Consider the following 17,337-nt stretch of genomic DNA (forward strand, 5'->3'; position numbering starts at 1 on the left):
GATGAAATCATGAATTACACGTGGACGCATTATTCTTCACTCACTCTGGGATGTATATATTATAGTAAGTACAAGCTGTAGTGTGTGTATTACTTAGGTAATTGTCATGAGTGTACCATGTTTACGGGGCTTCATTACTTTTTTCATCACTCAGTCAGTCGAGATGTTATGCACATCGAGGCTGTAATCTACTAGATTATCTAGTAATTCATCTTCCATTACCCATAACGTTACGTAGTAATTGTCAACGATTTTTTTTTATTTTCGAAATCCTTATTAGGGTATTATTTTAATGTTCTAAGCAAGGAATCATTTCAGAGGTATAATTATTTCTTGCAATTTCATCAACTTAAATTATGTGTCATCATCATGATCATGGCCATGCAAAGTACATTTACCTGATATGTTATTTTACATCTGGTTCAGGAGAAGTAAAATGAGAGCCATTTGATAGAAGACAATAATTTATTATTCTTTTATTATTGAACACTAATATGATCAATACATGTGGCTACCAAATCAAATTCATTTATAATTTAAGTTTAAAAGTGTATATACACATGAGCAGTCATAATGTTACATTACAGATCATCAGTCACTGGTAACTTGACTTGTATGACTAAATAAATGCACATCCTGTCATACATAAAAAGGAATCCTTAAACTAAGTCAGTGAAATCTTCAGCAATTTGTGTAACCTTTGCACAAGGAGATTTCTAGCTGGATCATGGCTTCTTCAAGTCCTTTCTCTGAGCCAGTGCAGCCAGAGGAATATCACTTTCACTTGAGCTGCCTTCCTGGGACTCGGCATTGAATCCTCTGTTAACATGCCCTCTGTAACAATAAAGTCTGATTTTAGAAACTGGTACATAAGTTTATGCATATATTCATATATATAAACCATATATACACACAAACTGGTAGCAATATCATCTTGCTTAATTTTTTGTTATTATTTTAACAGGATGTACGTTTAATTAATTGATGTAATCATATGGTAAATTAATTTATACTTACACATCATGTAGATCTTGTGGAATCAGATTCTCTTTATCTCCTTCAGCCTGATCAGGTCCTGCATGGTTCTTCCTTATAAGTTTGCTAACTTTCACACCAAGACTTGATGCATGTGTTCTAAAAAAGAAGACAGATTTTTTTTTTACATATATGTCTGGAGCTCTGTATATTTAAAATAGTGAATTATTAGGAATACAATGATAGCATTTGTTTTCAATTATGGAAAAAATCATTCTGAATGCAGATAGAAAAAGGTAAAGTAGCAAAACTAAGCAATATGTTTATAAGCATGCACACCAAAATTAGGTATCCAAAACCGCTCTTTATAAATAAACTTCACAATATGTTTAACAAGGCACTTTTCTTTTCAAAATATCCATGTAATACCAGATACATGCAAATTTGGAGGATGTCATGCACACTAGGAAATCGATTTATATTGTTTTATTCACCCAAAATGTTTCATCTTTTAGTAGCTTTAATTTAAAACAAAGAATATTACAGAAAAAAGGATTAAAACTTCTTACTTAAAATTATTATCATGATTTTTTTTTTCATGCAAAGTGCACATGATGATTAAAAATGTTAAATATACACACTAAATCAAGAGGCAACTATTTTAAATTCTGACCTTTTTAGATGAAATATTATTGAGCATGATTGAGAGTGTCAATCAATGTCAATTGTTCATGTCACTGTGGGAAGTCAGTCAGTGGACTTGTATCATTTATGCATTTTAGGCAACAAATATCAATATGTTTGGGGAAGTTATTGTGAAATATCTTATGTTTTACTCAGTTAACTTCTAGGGGAGCTAATTCAACAACAAAAAAATGTTTGCAATCAAATAAACTTAACCAATGTTAACAAGACACTACTAAATTAGGACTTACGTATTTTACTAAGGCCAAACAAAAAAATATGTGTGGTTCTGCTTACACTTCCAAAAAAATTAGGGTAGGTAGGTAGGGTTTGTTTGTTTTTTTTTTAACAAAATGATTTTCTTAATTTTTTCTATATAATACCTATCACTGCTTTGCAAATGGCATTTAGATGTGGAGTGATAATATACTCGTCAATATTGGTAGGGGACACCTACATGCTAGCTTGCTTTGGATTTAACACTACTAAACACTTGCACTATGTTTTGCAAGGAGGCCGTCATTGCTGAAACTAAAACTTAAACTGGATCCATTGATGGAAATCGGGGGAAATTCTGGAAAAAATATGAAAATTGCCAAAAAAAAGTTTAGGGTCGGGGGTATAAAATAGGGAAGGTCGGGTAACCGGAACCACACATATTTTTTTATTTGGCCTAATTTTTAACTGAGTTACCTCTTTCTTGAGTAGTATCGCCTCCACTCTAAGGCCCTCAAAATTCTGTTCTTTACTTTCTTCTCCTCATCACCAGTGTCGAGAGAATGAGTTCCAGCTCTGATGATTGTCACCACTTCCTTCACTGCTGTTTGGAGATGAGAGTCTTTTGAAGATTTCAAATTATACTTGTCAATGGATTTGGTGATAAGACTCTGAAGAAAAAAAGAAACAATATATAAGAATTTTTTGTCACATAGTTTACAATAGCAAGTTTTGATCCAATGATCATGATGATGAAAATTCCTTTTTTATTTTTCAAAATTTAGGCTGGTTATATATATTGGTATACTTATTTTATTTATTTTATTACATATATGTACGTAGTAAAAAATACATTTTTTTTAAATAATGGGGCTTAATAACCTTTGCATCCACATCTTTAAATATGAAGATTCTGGGTTTGTTGTTTTATTATGTCAACATTTAAATGCGAATTCTAATATGAGAAAACAACTGTACATTATAGGCATATTACAGTCACTATACATATACTATTTGTATACATTTTATGCATCCTAAAAGTTGACAGCTAATTCCCTGTCCATTATATTGTTTGTTTTGTTCTGTTTATATTGTTATTTATATATAACTATAATGATTTCAGACATTGTTCATCTTTATGCTCCACTGTGGGCCCACATTGGTTGAATAAACATTCATAAATTCTATTCTGTAAAAGGACCCTATCCCAATTGAAAATTTGCTCATTTTTCCCAAAATGTATATCAGTATAAAATATTCCCAAATGACGTGTACAAATTGAATTTTTCAGTGCTTTTTACATTAAGAGAAACATAAATTTTGAGATTTTTATGATTCATAAACATGTGAATAGGGAATTAGCTTTAAAGTATCTCTGAATTCAACAGTAAAACTAAATAAAACACATTTGATATTTCAAAATTTTACCACTTTTTTGATTAAAATTCCCAAATGAAGATACAGGACCCTGTACTCAAAAGGGTCGATTAAGCTCTACATATAAAACATATATAAACCTGACATCATTGTAGCTGCATAAATTGATCAGCATGTACCCATGCACTACATAGAGAAGAAGACATTTTTCCCTTTTCCATATCACATCCTGTATCAGCCCGAGACACCAATATCAGCCAGAGGGCTGAAGGCCCGAGGGCTATTAATGGTCGAGGGTTGATACAGGATGTGATTTTGAAAAGGATGCTTTTTGTTATAATGTTTATTGCTTAATAATAATACTTAAATAATAAATAATACTTAATAATACACTTAATTAGTACTGTAATAAAATTCAGCACACATCAAATTGATAAAAATTCAAATAAATAATCATGCACTGACTACTGACTTGTAGCATATTATATCAAATAACAATAATTTAAACTTAACAGATTGCGAAAAAGAAATAGGTGTATTATCAGAAGTACTGTTTTTAAGGTTTAATCTACTAGGGGTGTGACATAAATCCGTATCAGCCCTGCAGATCCATATAAACCCTGCAGAATTCTTATCAGCCCTGGAAGCTGATACGGCCATAGTAACATCAGGAATATGGCATTTGCAAAAAACATGTATTAATTACAAACTACTAAGCTGCTGTGTATTATATGGAATGGTAATGCATCTACTGCAGATCTAGGTTGGTTTGGTACAAACAAACTGTCATGGAAGTTTGCTTATATATATAGTAAGATTTTGACACAGCTAGAGCTTCAATACACCATATATTTTGGGACTCAAAGGACATTATATTATATAAAAATTTAAATTTGGAGCTTGTCTAATTAAATTTTAACATATAGGAACAGCCATTCATTGCCAGGAAAAATGTTCTCAGATTATGAACTGTTGATGAACAAAAATTACTGTTGCCTAGTTTATTTATCAGTTGCCAAAAAATGTAAAATTAATTCATCTTGGCCAAATCAATTGTTGATGCTTGAACTGACTACAAATGGAGAAATAAACTGTATAATTCATGCAATTTATTTCAGTTTAAATCTAAGAGTAGCTTTAATTTTACTTCAGAAAAATTCCATGGCTTTAAACCTCTGTAGTGTGCAGTGTAAAGGGTTCCATAGATAGAATAAAGATTTTAGATTAAAAAAAATCCATTCAAGAATATTTCGTACCACTGTGAGCATGATCAAAGAAATTAAGATTTAAATGGAATTTTTGAATTAATTTGGTATATAATCATGACATTTAGGTCATATTGCGTGCTGTTTGTTCAGATACTGTTGATACATGCTATATGTGGTATGCTGAATGAAATTTTATTTTGTCAGCCCAGTGAAATTCCTTAAAACAATTTCTTGAAATTTATTATGATATATTTTTTTTTAGTGAATAACTTAATTAAAGGGAACTGGTGAACTTATTCGTCATCAGTCAGCATAACCATGCAAAGAAAGTCAAATCGCACCCGTGATAATGAAAATATTCTTACTTGTAGAGAAGTATGTTCTGATGTCCCCCTTTTCCACAAGTTATCCACTGCCATGGTCTGGGGAAATGTGTCAAGCTCAACAGTCTGTGTCGCACAAGATTGTTTGGGCACATTACAGGGACAGTAATTTCCAAGCTGCATTTTGGCACAACACATGCAGTTAAAGTCACATTGTCTATAAAGTCTCTGCTGTGGATTCTGCACAGGATAGGAATTATCCCAGGACAAAGAATGGAAAGCTGAATTTGTAGACATCTTATCACTAACAACTGATGTTCCAAACTGGCAGAATGAGGTAAAGTACTTTGCACCAGTTATCTATCAACACTTTAACCAATTAAATTTAATTACCTACTCCTCATTTAATGATATACCACGACTTTGATAATGCAAACATACAATTAACTAGCAGACAGTTATAGATCCCTTTGTAATAATTAATTTGTTAAAAGGGATTAATTATTGGCTTCATTTTATATGCTTCCTTTTTAATTCAGATGTTTTAAAGGTGCATTAAGAACCAAAGTGCTATACTTATTATTGCTAATTTATTTTAAATGTTAGAAAATGCAGCATAACCATGATTACTGTTGAAGAGTATTTTCATTTCAAATTATATTCAAATCATCATTTGAATATTTATGTCTAAAGATAAAAAAAAAAAACCATACTTGCATCTATTTACCTACAGTGTAGATTATCAAGGATATATATTAAGAATAATCCATTTAAAATCTTATTTGAAAGGTTTAAAAGGCATTAAGTTTGTTGAGAATTTAATCACACAATTTCTATTTACTTCTGTTATATATCAAACCTAATGGTGTACATAAATGAGCATGTTTGTGCACTAGCTTTCACAAACAATTAAGATAGAAAGAATTCCACTGTTTTTCTTATTACATGGTCTGTTAAATGCATAAAATTAAAAAAAAAAAAAAGGGGGGGGGGGCAGGAGCATGTCATTGACATTACTATACTTCCTGCAATTTCCCAGAAATTAAAACAAATCTGTATAAAAAGACAACAAAATGAACTATATTTGCTTTTTTTTAATGTTTTAATTTTTTTCTTTTACAAATCTAATCACAAGTTGCTTGTATGTTTTGTCTTACCAAATAAGTATTTTCAAAACATTTCAAAAGATTAATTGTTAATTCCACTCTTCCTCTGAACTTGTGTATATCTAAAGGAAAAACCCCTGCAGGCAACAGTCTCAGCTTCCAATTTGCAAGATATTTGATCAAAGCCACTGTGTCCTTTTGATGACTGATCAGAGTTTCAACAGTAGCAATTCATACACAACAGTAGCAATTCACACACAGTCAGTTTCATTTACTGTGCCATTGGAGTAGGTTCTTCTTATGATAGTTCTAATTTTTTTCATTGGAGCATGCATTTTGAATGCATGTGCAATAAGTGGGGGCATGGAAGAAAAAGTACCTAATGGTAAAGATGACTTAATTATAACTTTACAATTATTTTTATTTTCAGACAAATATCTTTGAATTTAGAAATGAAACAGCATCAATCTATTTACTTTAACTTTAATAATTATACTATTCACAATTCTTTATTGAAACATTATATAAAATGTTTTAATAATTCAAAATATGTTGTTTTTAATTTAATCATGTTAAAGTCTTATATTTAATCAAAAACTTATTTATTTTTTTTAGGTGCCCTAAAGTTTTGCACATGTTTCAACTGCCAAGGAGCTTGGATTTCACGGTATTCCTTTTACAAGCACAGTGAGAAGTTAACAGACAATATTTCCTCCTTGCCTAGACCAAAATTTCAGCATGCAGAAAATGAGTATCACCGTGAAAAGTACAGACAACCTCTGTTTGACGGATCATCCACAACAATCCTTGAGGCAGTTACCAAACATCTCTACATATTTTCAGTGAACAATGGAATGTCAAAAACTGCTGTATCAGATAGCCTTCAGTGCGAAAAGTCATCTCTACCCCAACCAAATTGTTTGCCTGCATCTTTTAAGGAGGCCAGAGCTTTCGTTGCACCATTTCTGATGCCATTGGAGAAGCATGATGTATGTATCAATGACTGTGTAATTTTTCGAGATAGTGGTGATTTGAAGTTGGCAAGAGACAATGTGTGCCCAAAGTGTTCCGAACCTAGAATGGAGAACGGAAAATCAAGGAAAAGTTTTTGCTATATGCCTATTGGACCACGGTTGGCTCGGTGGTTTGGGACATCAAACCTGTGTAAATTGATTTATGAAAAAACAATAACTTTTTCTGGAAGTAATCGTGATGTAGTGTTAAGGGACTTTACTGACAGTTCACAGTTTCATTCTTGGTTTATGCAAGGTCAAGTGTTCGAAGAAATGGACAAGCAACTGTGCGTACCATTGTCACTTTTTACCGATGGAGTGAACCCAAACAGAAACTCAGCCTGCCAAAAGTCTATGTGGCCTATCATTTTGACATGGATCACTCTTCCCACATCCATTAGACAGCTGCTTGGTCCTATGATGTTAATGGGGATTATACCAAGTGGAAAGAATGGAGCTGAGCCCAAGTCCTTGGAGCCATATCTGTCTGTTGTTGTTGATGAACTTTTGTCTCTTACAGAATTTACAGTTCAGAATTCATACATGTCTGCCCCTGTGTCAATTAAAGTAGCACTGCTGCAGTATCTATGTGATATCCCTGGATATTCCAAGTTGCTGCATTTGTCTGGACATGGTGGCCTCAGATCATGTCCTTACTGTACGGAATCAGGCCATTACTGCAAGCATCTTAAGAAAACTATACACATTTCTAACAGGAGGTTTCTCTCTGCTGATCATCCCTTACGTGATTCTGAGGGATTTGCCATCCAAGGGCAGGACATGAACAGTAAACCAGAGCCCTTCTCACGTGAAGAGGAAATCCACCTAAGAAATCAGTACGAACAAAAGCCAAATAAATCTCAGAAAACAAACCACCAAAAACAGACAGGATTGAAAGGTCAATACATCCTTCAGAATTTGCCATACCACAACAGGATGGAGCAAATGTCACCTGACGGCATGCACACACTGGCAGATTTTATCAGCCATCTTATGGAGATGCTTTCTGGCAAGTTTAACAACATGAAGGTAAAATCGTGTGAAAAAGAATTCAACAGATTTCCTGAAGTTTGGTCAGAGCATGGAGGAAAGGATGTTGTTCAACCAAAGAAGAGAAGAAAAGTTCAGAAGACAAAGACTGTTGAATGTAATTCAGAGTTGGACACTCCTTGGTCCTTAACCAAAGAACAGATGAAGTTAGCAGATGAAAGAGCCATGAACATTGTTTATACCCATGCACAAGAGATTTCACCGGGGCCCCACTTCACCAAACTTTGGACTCTGAGGACCATGAATTCAAAATTACAAGTAAGTTTATTAAATTCATATCTAATTGTGCTACTTCATTATTTGCATGGGCCATTGTTATGAATATGCATGGTTTGATTTAAATGTAAAATTTAGATGTTATGATGATTAAATATTATCAAATTTAAAAAAAGAAGAGTAGCTCAGAGACTTGTATGAATTCAATGTATTACCTAAGTACTGATATAGTCCTTTTTGAAAGTTATTTATAAAGAAACAAACAAACAAAAACAACAACAACAAAAAAAAACAATGACTTCGATGCATGAAATTATGTACCCATTTCTTAGAATACATGTTTAAGCACATTATGCTATAAAGATAAAAAGTAAAACTGCCTATTATCCTCTATTTGTACATGCTAAAGGGCTGAGATGATCGCATGTTTATCTTATTAAGCGACTCAAATACAGCTAGGTTAAGTTGACAAAGAACTCCTTTATCATTAAACATATGTATCTGAACAATAATTTCAATTTCATAGTAGGAATATATGTGCATTGTATTCATTTTCAGTTTGTGACATCAGGGGCATTTGAGTGGTGTATTCAGGGATTCCTCCCTCCAGCCCAAGAGAAGACTCTACAGGCTATCTGTGATGTTATTAAACGAATGATTGCACCTGAACTCACCATATCTGAACTACCTCAACTCCAAGCTGATACACATGAAGCCCTTGCTATGCTGGAAAGAGACTTTCCACTTACAATGCAGGTAAAATGCAAGAAAAAAATAAGTATTATCATGATTATATCAATAGATTTTTTGGAAATGTAAAAAAAAAAAATTACAAGCATGTGTATGTAGACTTTCTGGCCATCTTTTATAACAATTTACAGTCTTGTTGTCAGTTGATAGATAATTATATAAAATTATTTTAAATAGCCTTCTCCAAGTTTGAAACTGAGATAAGGTTGTTTTTTATTATTTCAAATTATTTGGTTTAGTTTTTCAATATATGCTTGGTTTAATTCTTTTTAGAATCTCACAACCCATTTAATTCATCATATTGTGGATGACTTGGCCAAACTTGGCCCCATGTATGGGAGATGGCTGTTCCCGTATGAAAGGGCAAATGGCTGGATCACAAGGCAATGTTTAAAGAAAGGGATGGAGGAATCTACTGTTATGGAAACATACGTAGTAAGTGGCACTAACTTTAGATACAATTTCTGAATCAATTATGTTGATCTCAAACATGGTTAAATAGAAGGATATGAACTGGTAGACTGTTTTACTGATATGCACCTCTTATTTTAAAAAAAATAAATAAACAATAGTAAAACAATTTTCTTCATAGATTGCTGAAATATATGAACTTATTTTATTAATTTAAATACATTATTTTATAGTTTTCAATTTTTTTTTTTTTTTTTTTTAGATATATGACTGGTGTATTTACATGATTTTGAGTCAGAAGTTCAATCCCAGTGATGTGTTTGGTGGTGAGAAGTCCTTGGTGAAGATAAGCCAACAGGTAATGGAGGAGATGAGCAACGAGTCAGGTTCTGCACCAAACAACCAACAACCAACGAAGAATGCTAGAAGTCTGCTGACGAAGGAAATGAGACACCACATGCAGAACTTCTATCTAATGGACTTGAAGATTAGTGCTATAATGTTTACAGACACTGTGACTGAACACCATGGAATGCTCGATATTACAGATGACAGTGGTAGGAGCGTCCGATATGTCGGTGACAAATACAGAGGGAGTAAGCCACGGTCTATCGTAAAGCTGCATAGTGTAAATGGCGATCTGTTTGGGCGCATTTGCTTTTTCTTAGAGCATGTAGTTGATGGAACTATTCATCATTGGACAATTGTTGATGTGTTCCCTCTGGCTGAGAAATGCGGTTCGTTATATCTTTTGGAAGACAATCCAGTTAGACGGCAGCTTTTTCATGTAAGCAGACTTAGCAAGCCACTCGTTCATAGTAAAAAACAGAATACGATTTGGATTCTCCGTCTTCGGTGATCTGGATGGTGACAGTGATGATTCAAATGGATCTGATTTGCTGTAACAATTGATGTAATAGTGTAACAGGAATACTTTGTTGTGACTTGACCAGAGTTCTCCATTATTTTAAATTAATGGAAAATCTTTAGTTAAAATTAATTTCTTATCTTGTGTCACTGGTTTTGATGTGCATATTATGAAACACAATAATGTAGCTATGTTAAAAATATATTCAACATGTTAACCAATTTCAAGAAATTAAGACCTAAAAATTATTTTGGCATGTTTAAAGTAATAAAGGGTTATGTGAAAATTTGATATTTTTTTTTGGGGGGGGGGGGGGAGGGAGGGATTATTTTTAATTATCGGAGAAGAGTATATATGTATATACTAGGAATTTGAAAATAGAATCCTGCTTCTGTTGTTCACTTTTCAATGCATATCTGCCGTATTTTTTTTACAAATTGCACGTTTTCAGTGATGTCAAATAAACAGATTTGATTTTGTACATTTTATTTAACCACCATAGTAGAAAAGAAACATTATCAATCGTGGTCGCAACACTAACTGTATTCTTTGAATTTGCAAATCATTGTTTTATTCTTTCAGGATGATAAACATTTGAGTGAATGCATGGCTAATCGAATAAAATACATGTTTACCAAAATTTTGTTTATTTTCATATTTGTTCCTTGCAAGTAAATTGTAATTTAGAAGTTGTGTTTCCATTCTCTTTGCAGTAAATCAGTACAAAAATCATAAAAGGTAACTAGACTGAAGAACTTTTGTTTCTTTATAGCCATGTTTACCGTTTGAAGTGCTAGCTGTCAATACGAATGCATTTATATAACACAGTAAAGAGCAAGGAGTTTGTAAAGCAAACATTTTAGACTGAAGATTTAGAATATTACAATAGTCTCCGTATGTAATGTTAGATGAAGGGTAAATATACATGTATCATATGGACATGACATTAACAGATATTGGTGGGCATGGGGAGTCCTTTCCCAAGTATCGTTGCATTTCTTATCATTTGTCAAACAACGAATGCAAACACTCCGTATATTTTGGCGTTCTTGAATAGTAGATGTAAGTATACACGGAAATATAATATAATTTAACCCCCCGAGAAGCAGCGTAAACGTTAAAAGATTTCATTCAATGTTATGAATTATAATAAATTCTTTTATATGTATAACACAATTTCATTCTTATTTTCACTGATTATTTCAATGAATTCAATAGATAATTCAATTTTGCCAGGGACCTTTAATTTCAATCCGTTTGTCCTTAATTATAGATCAAAGAATACTGTCATAGACTTTGACCTCGCTCAGCTTGGTGTGGGAAAATTGATAACCCACTCTAAATTAAGATGAACAATTATATTATTAATTTTAAATGTTTGATGATTTTGAAATTACTCTCATGTAGCTCAGATTAAATACTTTTAATTACATGTATTTACAAACAATATAAACTTATATTCTTCGGTCCAGTCTATGTCGGGAGAAATGTAATTCATAATCGCTCACAATGTTCAAAGATTCAAATAGGTGTACCAAGTCTGTTTCATGCGCGAGTGTAAATGGGGGGGGGGGGGGGAGTAAGTTTTGGCCTCCCTGGAATTACTTAAGAAAAATGAATTTGCAGTGCCTTGGTATTTATAATGGAATAAGATGGTTATCATTGCATATAAAAAACTTTCTTCGGTGTTTGATTTCTCAAAAAAAAAAAGTATTATAAATAGATGTAAAATGATAGTTCGTTCCGCCAATTTGTATACCGGGTGGTTTGGTGAATAAACTGAACTGAACTTGAACTTGACCATTAATCTGATAATGAGCCCGGTACAAATTCATAAAAGAGAATAAGTAAAAAATAAGTATTGAGAGGACACACTTTCCATGTAACGCCATGCCTTTAAAATTTGATTACAAGGTACATTTAGTCTCACATGTACATATATAATAAATTCGAACCTCGTATGCGTTTCAGCTACATAGGAATCATTTGTATGATTAACAGAGTTTTTAAATGTTGCTAATTTATGTAATGCAGACTAGACCTTAGTAAACATTCTTTCTAACACCGACTGGCGAAATGTAGCATCATTTTGAGGGTGTGGAAATGGGAGATTAGGCTTTAAAAAGTCAAATTTCCGTCTTTCTTTTGACACTCTGAATTGTGTAAGAAAAAAAAAAAAATTAGTCATGCATACTTCTGTGTGCTGTCTTGTGACTATGTTCCTGAGGTTTAAACAGAAAAGAATGAGTTTGAAACGAAACAGTTTATAATCATTTTTTTAAAATAAATGATACGACCCAAATTTCAGGAATTAAATTGAATTAAGACTTAATATTGAATAATCTTTTTTTCTTCAAATGTTTGACAGATACATTCAGGTGTTTCAAATGTCGAATTTTTTCACATCAATTAGAATACGATACAAACTGCATATAAGCATATATAGTTAAATTTTAGATCTGTAGATTCTGATATAAAACTGAGAGAAGATTTAGGTTCATGTAAAGACATTTTTTCCCCTTATTTCTCAACTGTTAACGCTGACCTTTGTTTGAAATAACTTCTTTTCCATTTTTATTAGCATAGTCTATATTGAATTTATGTTTTCTCTCTCTCTCTCTCCGGACTCGTTGATTTATTTTACTGACTTTTTATTCCAATGTACTCGTAAATAAAAGGATTACAGGCATTCATGCCTGCTTTTTAATGCATTAATTTTTACATTGCAAAAATTATATTTTCGCCTTATGGCATTATTAAGAAGTTTTAAAAACCAAAACGTACTAAGTATGTTTAATACATGCGTTTCACCCCCTTAAGAACGCTTAGGAAACAACATCGACTGTTGAAATTATTAGTATAATGTACAAATCAACACTTAGAATTTTAAGTATATTGTGCATCAGTGAGAATTTCACAGAAAATCATTTCTTTTTTATTTGACATTTTTTTAAAATTCAATTATTTAAGCAGATCTATACTATAATTTAAAATGATACATGTAGTTCATAGTGAATGTGATCTGAGTGATCAGTCAGTTGTTTATTTAGTCGTAACACTGGTGGTCAGACGCAGCCATAGAACAATAGGCAATTAGGACCTATTGTTAAGCTGACCATTGCAAATAACATTAGATATATACAAGAACCTACCTAGGTTCTGTCTCACTGCTTACAATGAAGTTGATAAAAGAAACGCGCGGGGGCGGATCAATGATTTTTAATCATAAGTAGGTCTGAAAAATGAAATTAATTGATAGAGTAAATGAAATAATTATTAAATTATGAAATAATTTCATAAAAAAAAATCTGTATCCCCATTAGAACCATACCAGCATACTAATGAATTTTTTGATCACGCAATCGGAGAAGTAAAAAGGCCATGTTTTGTCGCCGTTTTTGTGCAACAAACTAGTGTTCTTATCACTTCATGGATTTATTATTAATATTGATAATACGGTCTTGGTTTTAAATAGCGGAGACAATGTGTGCATGTGTGTGTGTGTGTGGGGGGGGGGCTTATAAACTTAATAGCCATATACAATACTCCAATTTTATTCACAGTATAAGCTTTCAGTAGTTTGGAATATTTATTAATGTTGCCTATAAAAAAAATCAATTATCGATTTCACAATCGAAACTTTATTGATTTGTTACAGGATATTGCGTAAATCAAAACGCAGATTAGGATTCGTCAAAAATGCGACACACAATAGAATGGAAAATAACATTCAAATGATTTCTGGACCGTCTTAACGTTACAAGAAAAGAAGAAAAGAATAATTTCTCTCCAGTTCTGCTAATAATAAATTATTTAATGTACGGGAATTTAATTTACATTTCACAAATAGATAATAATTAAATACTATCTGAATACGAATTGAAATTAAAATTTATCAAGTGAGCTTCAATAAGAATAATTTGTTATCACGTCCTTTAGTTCATTATCCACTGTCATTTTTAACAATAATTTATCGGGAATTGTTACGTTCCTAGATAAAAAAAAAATAGTTTACTTCTTTCAAAACATGTTCATTTTATCGGATTGAAAACCATATGGATTTAATACAAACTAGTTCTCCTTTTTTTTAATAGAAAGTTTAAAAATATACATTCAATGTGTTAAAACGGTCTGACTTTGTTGATGAGTTGATGAATTATTCTGTATTTAAATCAACAAAGAATTAATTTTACCGGCACTTACAACAGAACAGGGTTTTTTTTTGTTTGTAATACTAGTGATTAATTATCATCACTTCTGATAAACTGACCGTAATCAACCCCATCAGAAATAAATCTATATATTATTACTTGTTAAAACATAACAAGTATAACATTAATTTAGAGATGTAATGTACAAATATCATTCTATAAATCATTAATTCTTCTTCGTTAATAATTTTAACCGATGTATAGCTTCAACTGTAAAGAATTTGCCTTTTAAATCATTGTGTACTTCTACCGTTTTGCTTCGGTGAACAATGCAGGGGCCTACTGGGGCGTATACTGTGGCATACCGTAGGCTACTGTAGATAGCAGTAGCCATACAGGGGCCTACTGTAGGCGTACTGGGGCCTACTGTAGGTAACTGTGGCATGCTGGGGATACATACAGTGGCATACTGAGAATTACTGTATGTACAGAGTAGGCATACCGTACCATACTGTAGATATACTGTAGATAATTGTGGAAATGCTGTAGGTTACAGAGAAAGACAGGGGATTTTCATACGGACAGGGGTTTTGAAAGCCAGTAGTGTTACATACCCTATGAATATTACAGAAAAAAGAAGTTAGAAAGACGAAGAAATAGAAAAAATCGACTTTTTAATCCAATTTCTGTGACGACCGGAAGTATTGACGACGGAAAGAATATTCATGGTGACATCTACGAGTCATTATCTATGATATCTGATAAAGTTAACTTTCATATCTTAAGCTGTTCTGGAGAAATGGAGCGGACATAGTCCTTTACCAAATTTCGTCTATACAATAATATTAAGAATATAACAGAATGCGATGTAAGGTTCACGTCAAAACATGGCTGACGCAAAACAATTCCTGAATTTTCCCCCTTCAATTCGAGCATTTCTGCATTGGACAGGGCTGATGGTTGTTTATGAGATGAAAAACTATGTGTAAACTTTCTTAGTTTAGCGGAATCATGAACATTTTCGGCGTGATGAATAATTTGTTTACAGTAGTGATGAGGCTTTCGCGCACCTGCAGGAGCGGATCCAAGGATTTACAAATGAATAACATTTAATAGAAATGAAGTTTTAATACTTTTAAATATTATTTAATGAAATTATTAATATGCAAGTAATAGATATAGAAGAAAACGCGAAATGCTAATGAATGCAGCTGACAATCACTACTTTCTAAAGATAAATTAATTCTAAATAAAATAATTATAAATTCTATAGACAAAACAGAAGAAGAATGAATGGTAGCAAAATATCAAATCACATCAGGGGAACCGAATTTTATTAATAAAACTCTTAAGAAGTTCCTTATAAGTTGTGAATTTTATATCTGTGTATTCTACCTGGTTGCTTCGAGGAAGGGGAGGGGGGGGGGGGAATCATGAACATAAACATGTAAAGTAGCATTATTTTGTAGAAAGAATTAAGGCTTATAATTTTGAAAACGTCAAGAAGAGTTGCTTGTGATATGAAAGTCAAGGTCATTTCATAAAGAATGCAAAACATAAAAGCGAAAAAGAGGAAAGGGGGGGGGGGGTAAAGATGGCAATGTCTTCTACAGTTGACAAAATATAGGGGCGAATAAAATGCACACACATATCATATACAACCGTTTTTATTTAATATAAACCCGTTTCCATGGCAACGGGAAGGTTTTTCTGGCCTATCCCAATCACCTGGTAGGTGTTAACTCTACACCACTTCCTACGTGAATGAGCACTGAGCAGTCCCCGCAAACTATATATACGGGGGAAAAATCAATATTTTGTAGTGTTTAAGAAACGTTGGTCCTACGTTTTCGGAAATTCTAAGATATTTAAAGATATTTAATTCCTTCTTAATCCTATCAAGAAACTTGTAATACGCAAAATCTTCAAAGAGGGGTCTTTACATACCCTATGAATATTACAGAAAAAAGAAGTTAGAAAGACGAAGAAATAGAAAAAATCGACTTTTTAATCCAATTTCTGTGACGACCGGAAGTATTGACGACGGAAAGAATATTCATGGTGACATCTACGAGTCATTATCTATGATATCTGATAAAGTTAACTTTCATATCTTAAGCTGTTCTGGAGAAATGGAGCGGACATAGTCCTTTACCAAATTTCGTCTATACAATAATATTAAGAATATAACAGAATGCGATGTAAGGTTCACGTCAAAACATGGCTGACGCAAAACAATTCCTGAATTTTCCCCCTTCAATTCGAGCATTTCTGCATTGGACAGGGCTGATGGTTGTTTATGAGATGAAAAACTATGTGTAAACTTTCTTAGTTTAGCGGAATCATGAACATTTTCGGCGTGATGAATAATTTGTTTACAGTAGTGATGAGGCTTTCGCGCACCTGCAGGAGCGGATCCAAGGATTTACAAATGAATAACATTTAATAGAAATGAAGTTTTAATACTTTTAAATATTATTTAATGAAATTATTAATATGCAAGTAATAGATATAGAAGAAAACGCGAAATGCTAATGAATGCAGCTGACAATCACTACTTTCTAAAGATAAATTAATTCTAAATAAAATAATTATAAATTCTATAGACAAAACAGAAGAAGAATGAATGGTAGCAAAATATCAAATCACATCAGGGGAACCGAATTTTATTAATAAAACTCTTAAGAAGTTCCTTATAAGTTGTGAATTTTATATCTGTGTATTCTACCTGGTTGCTTCGAGGAAGGGGAGGGGGGGGGGGGAATCATGAACATAAACATGTAAAGTAGCATTATTTTGTAGAAAGAATTAAGGCTTATAATTTTGAAAACGTCAAGAAGAGTTGCTTGTGATATGAAAGTCAAGGTCATTTCATAAAGAATGCAAAACATAAAAGCGAAAAAGAGGAAAGGGGGGGGGGGGTAAAGATGGCAATGTCTTCTACAGTTGACAAAATATAGGGGCGAATAAAATGCACACACATATCATA

General features: G+C 32.6%; 2 protein-coding genes across 2 annotated transcripts; one reads left to right on the forward strand and one right to left on the reverse strand.

Moving 5' to 3' along the window:
- Positions 1–725: 725 nt before the first annotated feature.
- Positions 726–5,080, reverse strand: LOC133177401 (uncharacterized). Its single transcript, XM_061312451.1, has 4 exons — positions 4,826–5,080; positions 2,353–2,546; positions 1,018–1,134; positions 726–834 (listed from the first exon to the last, which is right to left on the reverse strand). Exons 1-4 carry the CDS (start codon positions 5,078–5,080, stop codon positions 726–728), a joined length of 675 nt encoding a protein of 224 aa, XP_061168435.1.
- LOC133177400 (uncharacterized) lies at positions 4,975–10,276 on the forward strand. Its single transcript, XM_061312450.1, has 5 exons — positions 4,975–5,120; positions 6,505–8,210; positions 8,727–8,924; positions 9,192–9,353; positions 9,592–10,276. The coding sequence occupies exons 2-5, from the start codon at positions 6,744–6,746 to the stop codon at positions 10,186–10,188; spliced, it is 2,424 nt and encodes an 807-aa protein (XP_061168434.1). The 5' UTR covers positions 4,975–5,120; positions 6,505–6,743; the 3' UTR covers positions 10,189–10,276.
- The last annotated feature ends 7,061 nt before the right edge of the window (positions 10,277–17,337 follow it).

This window comes from Saccostrea echinata, unplaced genomic scaffold (genome assembly GCF_033153115.1).
Source record: "Saccostrea echinata isolate AGI-Se365-2 ecotype Australia unplaced genomic scaffold, CSIRO_AGI_Sech_v1 ptg000129l, whole genome shotgun sequence".
Classification (NCBI taxonomy): Eukaryota; Metazoa; Mollusca; class Bivalvia; order Ostreida; family Ostreidae; genus Saccostrea; species Saccostrea echinata.

What these genes read in the sequence shown, in the direction of transcription:
- LOC133177401 (XM_061312451.1), bottom strand. Translation starts at nt 5,080, where the DNA reads ATGTCTACAAATTCAGCTTTCCATTCTTTGTCCTGGGATAATTCCTAT. An exon ending in CAGAACATACTTCTCTACAA is followed by an intron (nt 2,547 to 4,825) that starts GTAAGAATATTT and finishes TTTTTTCTTCAG; the next exon opens with AGTCTTATCACCAAATCCAT. An exon ending in CCACAAGATCTACATGATGT is followed by an intron (nt 835 to 1,017) that starts GTAAGTATAAAT and finishes TTATTGTTACAG; the next exon opens with AGGGCATGTTAACAGAGGAT.
- LOC133177400 (XM_061312450.1), top strand. Translation starts at nt 6,744, where the DNA reads ATGTCAAAAACTGCTGTATCAGATAGCCTTCAGTGCGAAAAGTCATCT. An exon ending in CCATGAATTCAAAATTACAA is followed by an intron (nt 8,211 to 8,726) that starts GTAAGTTTATTA and finishes ATTCATTTTCAG; the next exon opens with TTTGTGACATCAGGGGCATT. An exon ending in CTGTTATGGAAACATACGTA is followed by an intron (nt 9,354 to 9,591) that starts GTAAGTGGCACT and finishes TTTTTTTTTTAG; the next exon opens with ATATATGACTGGTGTATTTA.